This window comes from Podarcis liolepis (genome assembly GCF_965112155.1).
Source record: "Podarcis liolepis genome assembly, chromosome: 4".
Taxonomy (NCBI): domain Eukaryota; kingdom Metazoa; phylum Chordata; class Lepidosauria; order Squamata; family Lacertidae; genus Podarcis; species Podarcis liolepis.
The window spans coordinates 77,262,377-77,275,666 of NC_139558.1; the positions used below are offsets into that span (position 1 = coordinate 77,262,377).

Sequence of the window (13,290 nt, forward strand, 5' to 3'; positions counted from 1 at the left end):
TAGCTAAGAGCTAACAGTTCACTAATCCATACTCCTCCAACTTTTTAGAATATGCTCCAGAGTGTCCCATGTGCATATTGTAATCCATATTAGGGAGTATAAAAGCAAATTCAAAAGGAATGAATTTATTCCATGTTAATTTATTCAGTCAGTCATCCAAAATTAAAGATCATCCGAATTTCTTATATCCACCAGATGTCTGAACTGTTTTCACTAAGTACAGTCACTGGCCCATCAATACAAGTTGCGTTTTTTGGGTTGTTGTCATTTTAAAAAATAAGGGTTATGTTTCTAACATTAGGATAGCAATAGTTTCATTCACATAGGATGGGAATGCATTTCCTCAACGGCTGTGGCAGAATAAGCAATGCAGTAGGAGCAAAGAGGTACAATCCTGGCTTTCAGTTTGTCCAGTAGTTTTCTGTCAACTCTGTTTGGTTTTCTTTGTCATCCAGAGTTTCTTGGGATTATCTTTATTACTTAAACTTCCTAGCCACTTATTTTTTAAGAGATAATGGGACATGGTCACAGAGTTTAGGTCTAGAAGAGTGCTCAGCAGTAGTGTAGTCAGAATTCTACATGCAGAATATGCCATCTTTCCCCTTCCCGGACTCCACTGGCAACACATGTAAGTGCTTCTTCAATATATTTCAGCAGATGCATTCAGCATGCTTTGATAGGGCTTCAAGGAACTTTCCATGGTGCTGAAATCATAGCACTGAGATGACACTAAACTGGCAAAAGAGGGTTGATGCCTTGAAGACCGTGCTGGCAATTATAATCTCCCACCCCCCACCCCCCAGGCAAAATGCTTCTTGCATATCTCGTAAAAAGCAAATCTCATTACTGAGACCAACAACATTACAGTTGTGTTTTGGAACTGTTGGTTCTATATTCTGTGCAAAGTATGTACTGATTTAGCAAGTGATGGTGGTTTATTTAGTTCAGCTTTAAAAAAGCTAGGTGATGACCAGCCAAATCTATCTAGTTTGGGTTTAATTTTCACTATATCATCATCATCAGTATCATCATCATCACCACTATCATCATCATTCCATTATTTATGTGTTTTCAGGTGCTATCTGAACATTGCCTCTGCTTTCTGTTCAGTTCCTAGACAGTGAACATTGCTGTGCAAAATCCCCTAAAGGGTGATTCATTTATTTTTCTATTACTGTACCTACCTTTGTTAGGTTAAATTGGAGAAGCAATAAACTAGTTATATCTTGGATAACCTGTACAATGCTATGAAGCAGAGTGTGTAGACAGTGGTGTTTAACATCAGTCAGTATGCATTGCCAGTGTCACACCCACAACCATGATAGAGGAACAATAATCAATGAAAGATACAATTTTTCCCCTGAGTTGGGGAGCCCCTGAGCTCTGAAAGTAATTTTGCTGCACTTTTTCTGAGCTTAAATGATCAAGCCTTTGAGATCCTGCTGAGATAAAAATGTAGGCGGGGTTTTCCTTTTTTTAGCAGGGGTGGGCACCATGTTTCCCCTTGGTTGGTACTGTTGGACTCCAGCTCCCATCAGCCCAATCCAGCATAGCCAATGGTCGGGGAAGATGGGAGCTGCAGTCCAGCCTGAAGGACCACAGGTTCTCTACCCTTGATTGATATGCCAATTTTAGCCACCCCTCCTCTCCTATTAATAGGAGTAGGGGCTTCTGACAGTCACATGGACTGGGTACTGTTGGACTTACATAGATTTTATAGAGTGCTGTCTAAACATCACTGATAATTCCTGAAGTTCTATTATACAAATGGGTGATAATATAATGAATATTCTAGGCAATACACGACAAGTTCAGTGGTGAAGCTACGGGGCCATGGTGGTGATTTTAGCCTTCTGAAACTGGACCCACTCTAATTAATGAACTGAACACATCTTCCTATTGCTACAGGATGAAAGCCCAGAAGTTACATATTCAGTCGCCAGATTTTGCGCCACCATGATCGATATTCGTCGAAGGATGGTATATGCTACAATTCAGTCCTAAATTGAAGGCCCATATTGCTAGATCCGCACCTCTGAAGCCCCACCCCATATAGATGTTTAACTGGTCTCTTTTAAATTTTCTTATCAGTTTTTACTCATCCATTATTTATGCTTAATGAAGTATTCTATGTATATGTTTTAACCTACGTTTGGTTCTTGCTCTCATTTATTTAATAATTATCCACTTAGATTCATACTGTAATGTTATTTATTTAGATGCTCTGTTTATCCTGGTCTGTGACCGTAATAAAGTAAATTCATTCATTCATGAACTGAACAAACTGTGATTAATGAACCGAAGGTAGCCGTGGCCATTAGCTTAAATGGGTCTGTTGTGAGTAGGACTATGATTCTATGACTAGCACTGAGTACCACCCCTGGTTTTCACAACACTTGTCTCAGGTTGAGCAAGTGCAAGGGGTATTTGCAACTTTGCTTACTTAGAAAATGTAACATATGTTTTCTACATTCTTGTTAACTGTCAGTCACCATGTGGTTGTAGATGTGCCGCACCTTTTCAAGCAACGTTTTAACTTAATGAACCTTTGAGATATATATATATATATATATATATAATATCACATCCATATCAGATCCTGAGCATCATCAAAGGGAAAGCTGCATTCAAGTCATTAATGCAGAACAGGTCTGTCTGTAAAAATTGTATCTCTCATTGATGATTGTTCCTCTATCATGGTTGTGGGTGTGACACTGGCAATGCATACTGACTGATGTTAAACACCACTGTCTACACACTCTGCTTCAAAGCATTGTGCAGGTTATCCAAGATATAACTAGTTTATTGCTTCTCCAATTTAACCTAACAAATGCGGCAGTGCGGACATATCTGCCAAGAACTAGTTGATAACAGTGCGGAGTTCTCCCAGCAGATGTCAGCCCAGAGCTGTGGAATAAACTGAATTTGTGACCCAAATCCGGAAGACAGCATAATCCTCAACAGCACCATGTGCTTCCAACATGCACAAACCTTCCTATTAATCAAAGGAAGCCCACCTGCCTCAGACAAACATGCACAGTCATGCTGAATATGGGCAATTTGCAGAGAAAGGGTGCATTCATCAGGACTACAGCATTGCAACAGGTAACCAAGAAAAACAAATGATGTCTGTTTGCAGGTTGGAGATTATTAGCTCTAAACAGAAACCTCTTAAGCAATCTGCTTCTTTACATCTGCACACAAAAGCATCTGGTCATGCACTTGCAAATACACCCATGCAAACCTATTCTGTGCTTGGAAGGAGAGTTTGGTGTATGGAGGTTTAAGTCTGCTTTTAGTCTGGTTTTTAGACCAGTAAATGCTCCTAGTCCTGAAAGGTACATATGTATCTAAATAAATTAATGCCAGGTGTATTTGAATACCCACCAATAGTTCTCAAGAAGTGGAATCAAAGGACCATATAATGCTAGTCCCTCCTCCACCCCCTGTATGTGGTAAGTCACACATGCTAATTAAGGTCGCACATGCTAATTTAATGTATACAGAGTGCAGGACTGTCAGAGATGGAACCTTCCCAGTTCTGTGTACAACCACCAACTATTCTGGCTGGTTCCAGACTGTCACTAATTTGACAGTGGGATTCAATTACATACCGGGAAATTAAAGTGGGTTTGGCCCGCTTGTGCAACAAACCGCTTCCAAAAACCACTGGATATTTTGTGGTAACTGAAGTGACAGGAAAGTGTGGGAGAACAATTGCTAGGAACAATGTCCCAGCAAACAAATCAGGATCAATGCTTCATAGTGGATGTCCCAACAAACTGCATGCAAACAAATCAGATTATCTGGAAGCAAAAATAAAGGTACCCCTGACTGTTAGGTCCAGTCATGGACGACTCTGGGGTTGCGGCGCTCATCTCGCTCTATAGGCCGAGGGAGCTGGCGTTTGTCCGCAGACTGCTTCCGGGTCATGTAGCCAGCATGACCAAATCGCTTCTGGTGAAACCAGAGCAGCACACGGAAATGCCGTTTACCTTTCCACCGGAGCGGTACCTATTTATCTACTTGCACTTTGATGTGCTTTAGAACTGCTAGGTGGGCAGGAGCTGGGACCATACAATGTTAGCTCACCCCGACACGGGGATTCGAACCACTGACCTTCTGATCGGCAAGCCCTAGGCTCAGTGGTTTAGACCATAGCGCCACCCATGTCCCATCTGGAAGCAACCTTGATTTCAAACCCTGGTAATGGGATAGTGTCCTTCAGAGCATCTGAGGAGGCTAGTTCAAGTGCAGGTTATGTGGCACACAAAGATCTGTCAAGTTTCTTTCCTGCAGCTTTGCTCTTTGAGGCAGCTAATTCACTCTGCCTCACTCTGGCACAAATAAGAAATGGAATTTGTGTTGAATAGTTTTATTCCAATACATTCAAATCCTGCTTATAAAATTCTGATATGCACACAGAAAGCTGTTGTTTTCAATGAATCTGCCACCCACACAATGTTGCTACACACACACGATATCTATAGTCGAGAAGTTTGAATTCTTGTAATATATTTTCTGTAAACTCGCCAAATTCTGTCCTAGTACTATTTTTGCCAAGGCAAAATAGACATGAAACATATTGTACAGTATCTGGTGGCTGTGCAGCTTCAACACTACCAGTTCCATGGCACAGAACAGCAAGCAAAGTCCCAGTGAACTGGGATCGCTATGTGTTAATTCTGCTTCAAGACTACATTGCATGAGTGAAGTAAAATGCAGAGCCAGTATTATATTGAACAATCGAAAAACCAGTGAATGGACTATGAAAGCAGACACGTAAGTTGACAATGTTCCATATAAGCAATGGCTTTCCTGTGACAATGTTTTGTTTAGGGCTGGGAAATTAAAATAGAAAATGGAATGAATCCCATCAGATTTGCAACAAAGATGCCCAAATAGCAATTAGCTTCATATGACTTAAGCAAATAAGTTAAGCAGCAGATTGGAGAAGAACAAAATAGAATCACTGGCAAATGTGACCTGGGGTGCTGGTGGACTTGGCTGGCTTCGGTGGGTGGGGCGGGGATGTTAAGCCATTCTCATGCCACCCAGTAGGAAAGCTTAAAAGAGGACATGACTTGGAAACCTAAACAGGTGTAAACTATATTCAAACCAATCCAAGCCTGCCTGCTTCCCAATGCTGAAAACGGCATCATGTGATCTTGAAATCTTTTTTCTTCCCCAATCACAGGATTTATAACATTTCTTTATATAGCTATTGGGGTAAGGAAGTGTCTCATTCTAAATGTTATATCCCTTGTCCAACTATTAATGAAATACAGTTAAGAGCTCGTAATTCTGCCCTCATCTTTGCCAAATGGGATTTCAGCAAACTGCTTTTTTTTTTTTTAGCTCTTCCACAATGCAGTTAGTAGCAGGAAGCTGTATGTAAACACCACTTTCCCCCCTTTGTAAGCGTGATTTGCTAAGTCCAAATCCACAAGATGACCCTAACAGCGTTGAGCACTAGAAGAATCCTCTACAAGCCCTCAGAACAAACCTCATCTAATCTCTCCTTGATGCTATTTGTATTCCACCCCCACTCCCAGCCCAGCCCAAAGACAGATTAAAACCTGGCCAACACATTCTCTCCCTCCCTTCCTCTGAATTGGAGCTGGCTTGAGTGGTGTATGCATGTGATTATTTAGATATTCAGTACAAGCTTGAGTTTTCATGTAGACATAACCTCATATTTTAGATTGGATGCAGCTAACCAAGACACAAGACACAGAGCCAGGCTTCACAGATAAATCAGATAAATAAATATCCAAGATACTAGAAAATTCCCCACTCAGCATAAACTTCTATCCTTATGACAGTATTCCGTGATAAAGTAATTAAAGGTAGCTGATTTTTCAGGGCTCTTTAGTGATTCCATTCACAGCATATTTGAGGGGGTCGGCCTCCCAGGGTTGATGGGCATTGCTGTTCAAATGGTGTGGGTGCGCCATGTCTTGTGATCAATGATGCAGGGTGGGGCTTACCTGTCCCCTATTTTATTCAAGTTGGCACCCCTGGATGAGTTCTATTAGGGAGAATCTTAAGGGCCAGACTGAGAGGGCTGAGGCTTGACGTTCCCCAATCTGGCACGTTTTTGAGCACTGAGTCCCTAAGAATCTCTTTCTCTCCTTCCCCTTGTAGAAAGCAAATCAACATTTGAAGCACCACACGTTCCACAACCCTGTCCCATACAGATACTGCTTAAAGGAAAGTTTGGTTTTCCTTCTCCCTCTTCCTCACCCCCACCCCATTCTGGACATTAATGGTTAAAGGCATCTGTATGCATATAATTAGAGCCCAGAAGGATGGAACTGCCCCACTGGGTACCAAAGGATCTGCAGGACAGTAACAAGGAATGCTAAGTTCCCTGTCTGGGGGATGGCAACCTACTGACATTGATTCCTGGGAGTTATTCCCTTTCCATTAATTTGTGTGAGAAAACAGGACTTGTGAAGGAATTAGATCAGCAGTGTGAGTCTCTGGCCCACAGGCCAAATCAAGGGACCTAATTTAGCCCGCAACACTGTTTTCCCTAAGCCACACCCAACTAACTTACGCCTGACATCCTGTGTGGTGCCAGATGCAGGACTGGTAACAATGCAGCTGTAAAGGACCAGTTGGGACCCTTAAGAAGCACATGCTCAGTGGAAATTTTGAAGGAAAGCTCGCAAAAGCTAAATTGCCACTTTCATAAAATATTTGGTCTATATACTCTCCTATCATGTCTGTGTCAGCATCTGCTATGGGTGTGCAGGGACTTGGAACTGAACCAGATTTCCTAAGAAGTTTTTAATCTGGCGCAGGCTGTATTGATTGCTTGATTTTGCATTGTTTTGATTGCAATGTTATTGTCCTATGTTGTGCGTCACTGGGAACACTTTAATAAAAGAGCAAGTAAGAAACATTAACATCACCACCATATTTGGATGTGCTGAGTGGCACATAGGGCTTGTTCTGCAGAGTATTATTAGTTCATCAACAGCAACATCTCCCTGCATATTCAGAAAACAAATATATGTATGATTGGCAGAGTGGGGATGTCTTGCCAAGGAGTGACCAAAACTCACAGGTACTTTGCAAAATATTATATGCAAGACATAATAACAAATGCTCATTCTTCTGAAGCTTGGAGGTTCAGCTTGGGGGTAGAGGAGAGAATCAAGAACTACATTTTGGCGTCGTAACAGTCTGGCTACCCTAATCCAGCATTCTCCCAAACAATGGTCTGATGATGTATGATATAGATTAACTGTTCATTAGAATTCAATAATTGCTCTTCATCTCAAGACGCATTTGCCTAGCTTTACTAGCTTTTAGGAACTAAGCAGAAGTGGTTTTGTTTTTAGCAGAGAGTAATTGTGCCATTTGCCACACTGTTCTGCTGCTGCTTTTAGTTGTCTTCATTGCCTACATTCCATGCATTTGGTTTGATCTCTTCCAAGCAATCTTGATGACCATTTGTTGCAGAGGCAAGGTATACAGTATGTGTTGCTGGCAACTACAGGAAGGGAGTGCTCTTGTGGTCAGGTGTCGCTTGAAGGTTTCCCACAGGCATCTGGTTGGCCACTGTGTTAACAGGATGCTGGAGTAGATGACCCACTGCCTGGTCCAGCAGGGCTATTCTCGTTCTTATACATCTTTGAAGTATGTAAATAAAGAAGGACCAGCCTGATCCTAAACAATCCTGAGGATGTTTACCAGCTCCTGGTCAAAGCACCCTTAACAGACTCTCTTAACTTGGATGGGGCCAGGTGTACAACCCTGGGATTCTTTTGTGCTGCCCTCTACTAACTAGGGTGCTCTGCCCATTATGAGAATGATGATGGGCAATGGATGCCTGGCTCTCCAAGGCTCACCCTGACGATTCATTGAGATTCCTCCAGAAGGCTCGCATTTGAAGAATAGGAAAACAAGAAGCTGCCTTCAGCAAACCAGGCTGTTTGTCCAGCAACTCCGAGGAGTCAACCTTTGCTGCTGGCAACAGCAAAGCCCTGATCTCAACGGATGCATTTCTGAAGGAACTTCATCCCAGAATACACATTTTTAAAATGCAGTTTGGTATGTTCTAGGAACTGAGGACTGCATTGCAAAATTTGGGAAAAGTGCAAAACCCAGAAGTTGGCCACATTTCCAATCTGTATGTTAGCCTAGACACAACAAAATTATCTTCCATCCCTAGTGCATCCCTAGTGCATGGGAAATAATAACAAAATGCACAGACAACCATTTCCCCTTTTATACGAATAAAAGTTTTATTGATTTCCCCCCTTTTTTAGACAATTAGAAAGAACAAAGAAAGAGGAGAGCGAACAGTCTCATGAAAGGTAGAACCGGGAAGGGCTTTCCGAGCACTGGAGTGTGAGCTGCCATGGGCAGCATTCCTTGAAAACGTCCTACATTTTTTGTTGTTATAAAAGCAGAGAGAATGTGTGTCTCTGCGTTATTTTACCCCCGCCCTCTATTTTTGCATTGCTGTGTGTTTTTTTTAAGCCACTCTTCCACCCCTCCCCTCCCCCCAAAACCCCCAACCTCCAAGTCTGGAAAGGAGAAACCGGCAGTGAGCACATGAGGAGAGAGACTGCTCCCTGGGAAATGTGTATAAATTCAGCAGCCCATCTGTCTGCCTGGTGTGCTCGGAAGTCAATGAAGCAAGTTGCGTATGTGTTATGGGGGAGAGGGGCTTAGAGGAGAGGAGGAGGAGAAGGAGAGCATGGTTGGTTTGTTTGTTTTTTTCTTTTTTAAAGCAAAGAAGGCACAGAATCTCAGCTAAGCTTCAAACCCAGTGCAACCTGAAGGACTCTCTCTGCAAGGATAGTGTGTGGGTAGAGAAGGAAATATGGCCTGGGCAGGGAGCTCTCCTAGAGGATGCCTCTGTGCCCATTTGGAAGGGAAGTATGAAGTCTGGGTGAGCCGAGTGGAAGCAGAAGAGTAGCAAGAGACCCACCTCTAGCAAACCCCATTTCCAGTGCATATTGGAAGGTGGGAGGGAGGCTGTGAAACAAGCCACCCCCTTTCATAGTGCTGGGGTGAGATCAGAAATATGTCTCTCTCTCCTTCTCTCTCTCGTTTGTCAGTGCAGAGAAGGAAAGCCTGGTAAGAAGAGCTTCCAAGGGGAGCATTTTCCCGTTAAGGAGATCAGCGTGTCAGCAATACAAATGAGGCAGGTGTGGACAGAGGGACTCAAGTGACATGTCCCTTGGCTCTGCCTCCTCGAGGTATTAGGAAATGGCCCCCCAGCTCTAAGTCTCCTCCACAGCATGAAAAGACCCTTGTTTGCTTATTATTATTTTTTCTTTTCAAATGCTCAGTTTGAATTAAGGCTACTGAAAATTGCAAGAGTGAAACCTGTCAAGTTGGGCGGACAGGCAGGGGCAAGGAAGCAACAGGGCCCCATGCCAACCTGCCATGGTGAGGTGCCACGTAAGAGTCAGTCATGCCACAAGGAGGGAAAGGGGGGGCAGCGCTGCCACGAGCCTTCCTTTCTGCTGCTCCCTGCTTTCCCACACTCACTCTGTCTGTCTCTCTCTCTCTCTTTTCCCCTGCTCCCTTTACTATAATAAGCCCCAAAGATCCAAGAAAAGGAAGGTTAAATGTGAAGCCTCAAATGTGTGAATGTTCAACTGGCCATGCAAGCCAAACCCAAACAGCCCTTATGGGGTGGGTGGGGAGGAGACGGACCCTGCCATGCAAACGCCAAAGGCGCTGAAGCCCAGCTCTTTGCAAAATGCCAGCCACACGCCCGGAAAACACAGCACAGCCCTCGATAAGCAACGGAGGCTTCAGCATTCCAACCAGCACCGTTACTGCCTCCCCCCCATGAATCCCTCCTCTCAACAACAGCGAAACAGCAGCAGCAGCAGCACATTCTGGCGCCAAGCAGCTCGTTGGGGAACAATGCCGGACTGACTCACAACAGTTTCCATGGAGGTGACAAGGGGTTGCTGGAAGCATCCAAAAAACTAGTGCAAGGTTGGGGCTGGGTGGATGGGGAAGAGAACATCCAGTCTGGGAAAAGGAGAAAGCAGGAGGGGGTGGCAAGAACAAACTAAAGAATAAAATATAACCCTCAAACCAATTCCCAATCTGCCCCTCCTCCCTTGTCTCGTAATTCTCTCTCTCTCTGTCCCTCTGAGACCAGCTTGGCTTGACCAGCATCTTTCCACTCCCCCCCCCCCCCACATTCGTCGTCTGTTTTGAGCCAAGCAGCCAATGTGCCATCCATAAGGCTGTTGAGTAGTCCTCCCTGCTAATGGCCCAACTGCTGACTATGGGGCCCTCTGAACCCCACCTCACTCACCATCCTTGAGGGGACCTTATTAGGTAGATCTTAGTAAACCAAGTGTGGCATCGTCCCCCTGTGACGCCTTGTGTGCCCCTCCCTTTGGCCTTGGCACATCCAGCCACAGCTGAGGAGACCCCTGAGATCATAAAAAGGGTTGTGGGAAGCAAGGGGAGGGGACCATCACACACCAGTGGGAGTGACTGGGGTGGGGGAAAGACACAGAGGAGAGGCTTGATGTTCCCCTTCAACGCATTTCAGGGAGGAAGAGGAGGGTCTCTTGTTTTGGCCAGGTCTTCACCCCCACTCGGTGCAACAGGTTCTTGTTTTCCTCAGAACCATGCCCACTTCCTACACCAAAGAGCCGGCTCGGCTCTGCGCCGGCACCATGACCGGCACTGCACCTATCCTTTCCAGCGTTGCCTGGCTCACGGCGTAGGAGCGTGTGTGCTGCGGTCTTGGCTTGCGGCTCACTGAGCCATTGCTTCTGGCCATCTCCTGTGGGGAGGGGGCTGTATTGGTTGTCACCACCAATGTCTTGGGTGGAGGGGGGGCTGGGTGGCCTCCATTGGCATAGACAGGGCGGGCGCTGGTGCTTCCAGAGCGGGTGAAGGGCTGGCGCGCATCGTTGTTGAGGCGAGCAAAGGAGTCTGTGGCATGGTTTGCTTTGGGGTCGTTCCAGTACCGGCTGTTGTAGGTGTTGGATGATGTGAGAGTGTCGTTCTCCGAGGATGAAGCATCACCATGGAATGCTTTTGTGGATGAAGAGCATTTGGGTGGCAGATCATCCTCCCTAGGAAAACAAGAGACCACTGTTAGCATTGTAGTTGTCCTCCATTCTAAACACCCCCATCCCCGGCAGGAACAAAAACACCTTGCACTGGCGCAGCACAAGGAGAAAAGCAAATAACCCACACCATGATGCCATGTTGGCCCAATGATGTGCCCAACTTTGACATCTCCACCTTAAGTCTTACAATCCAATTTTCTGTGCCTCTATCTCAGCATCAGGCTGTTGGGCTTGAGGTCTAACAGAGTACAATGACGAATGACAAGTGACTATAGAATTGAGCAATGCTGGTCACGCACTTCTGGGAGTCTTTTTGGTTTCATTTCCCCTTATCAATGGGGCGTAAGTGCGGAACCCCATAAGCACTTGCCTTTGACTCCCACTACTGATCAATTATTATATTACCAGGAATGGTGTATTTGTTCACATGTCAACACTTGGCAACACCTAAGGAAGAAATTATGGATGGAGCTGGCTTTTATGCCTGTACCAAGACTCTGGGTGGTCAAGCTGCTACTAGTAATGAGAAAATCATGAAAGAAATTAGTGTACACTAAAATATTATTCTGACAGAGGTAGGAGGAACCTTCCTTGCAGCTCAGCTGGAAAGAAACTATGGCAAAAACTCTGGTATTACTGCTTTGATCCCTATTCATTTACAAAGCCCTCAACAACTTAGGTCCAGGGTACCTCAGGCACCTCAACCCTTATATCCCAGCTTGATCACTGAAACCATCTGCTGGAGCGCCATTGGTCATTCCCTTAGTTGGCAAGCTCATTTGACAACAGGAAACTGAGCCTTTTGTGTCATCAGCCCAGTGTTGTGGAAATCTCTGCCAACAGAGATTCTGCAGGCACCTTATGTGCCAACTTTTAAATGCCTGCTAAAAACTTTTCCATTCCATCAGTCTTATGCAGGCAATTCAAGATATATATTTCCATAATAGTTAGCTAATTTCTGATTTTAACTCTTTTTGTATGGTTTTTTATTGTGTAGCTATATGTACAATTTTTTGTAAACCACTACGATTTTTTTTTTACATAAGTGGTATTCAATTTTTTGTAATAAATGAAGAAGATGACAGGGGGAAAGGAAGGGACAGAGCAATATCTTGTCAAAGGTCAAACCTTATCTCATTAGGAATTTCCTCCTCCTCTTCCTCCTTGTGTTTGTTCTTCCAGTAAAAGAGTGTCACAGCCACCACGGCAATGCAGATGATGAGCACCAAGACCCCTGCAGCTGCAGCTCCAGCAATCAGGCCAAAGCTCCGGGGGTGAGCTGTGTGGGACATGGAATACATGAGAAGTCAGAGTAGGGAAAAGGTATGGAGCAAGTTCAACCAAGCCTCAGCAGGTTTTCAGCATCAGGAGAGCCTGGCTTGATATCTCTTGTATCACCTATAATTATCACTCCATCACAAGCTATTGTCCAGTGTGGGACCCCAAGAGACAAGTGGGGCAGAAGCACTCTCAGGATGGAGCCCATTGCAGCCCATTCACACAAGACCTCTGCTGCAGCAAGGGGTTAACGTTTCCCCAGAAGCAATAATGCTCTGGAGTTTCACAGCACAGAAATGTGGCAAGTAAGTGCAGCTCAGAGACATCTTCAGATGCTGTCTCATGCGCTCCTCAAATATTTGTTGGTGGCGGTAGTGGGCAGATATTGTCCCAAATTCTTGCTCCACTGGATGCCTCTGGGCATGTACCTTCCTGAGTGCCTCCTGCTCTAGTTTGGGTGGTATGAAATGGCTCTGTTCGCTCACAAACACAACCAAGAAAGCCTAGCATGCCGGGGCACTTTTCACATACCTGAAGGTCAGTGATAGGGTGATGGTTAAAAAAAATGAACGAGCCCGTAGGCATATCAGAGGCCACATCTCTGAGAACCAAACTAGCTCTTACAAAGGAGAGCTGTGATTGGATTGAGTTTTCTTTTGCTGAAGACAGCTGTGGGGCTTTTCCATCCATTTGGGCTGGGGCCATTGTGTAGGGGAGGGAGTCTACCCATTGTGCTGCAGCCCCATCCAATGTGCACCCACACCCACCTGGAGTTGCCATTAGTTGTGAAAGGCATCATGTAAAGGTGCAGTGGGCATCTGCAGGGTATCTTCTACATGGCTAATTATCAGCAGTCACCCTCGTAAGTGAAGAAAATTATATCCAGTGATAGATGGGCTCTGAGCTTCCAGTGCAGTGTGAAAAAACACTGCACTTT

The 13,290-nt window shown here is 44.7% G+C and overlaps 1 protein-coding gene across 3 annotated transcripts in view; it reads right to left on the reverse strand.

Annotated features, from left to right (window-relative positions):
- Positions 1–8,232: 8,232 nt before the first annotated feature.
- Positions 8,233–13,290, reverse strand: part of IGSF11 (immunoglobulin superfamily member 11) — a 176,500-nt gene continuing 171,442 nt past the window's right edge. For all 3 annotated transcript variants that reach the window (XM_083498950.1, XM_083498948.1, XM_083498949.1), the window contains 2 exons: positions 12,204–12,354; positions 8,233–11,078 (listed from right to left, as the gene is read on the reverse strand). In XM_083498950.1, coding sequence (XP_083355076.1) covers positions 10,637–11,078; positions 12,204–12,354 — 593 coding nt within the window. In that variant the 3' untranslated portion in view covers positions 8,233–10,636. The remainder of the gene's footprint in view (positions 11,079–12,203; positions 12,355–13,290) is intronic.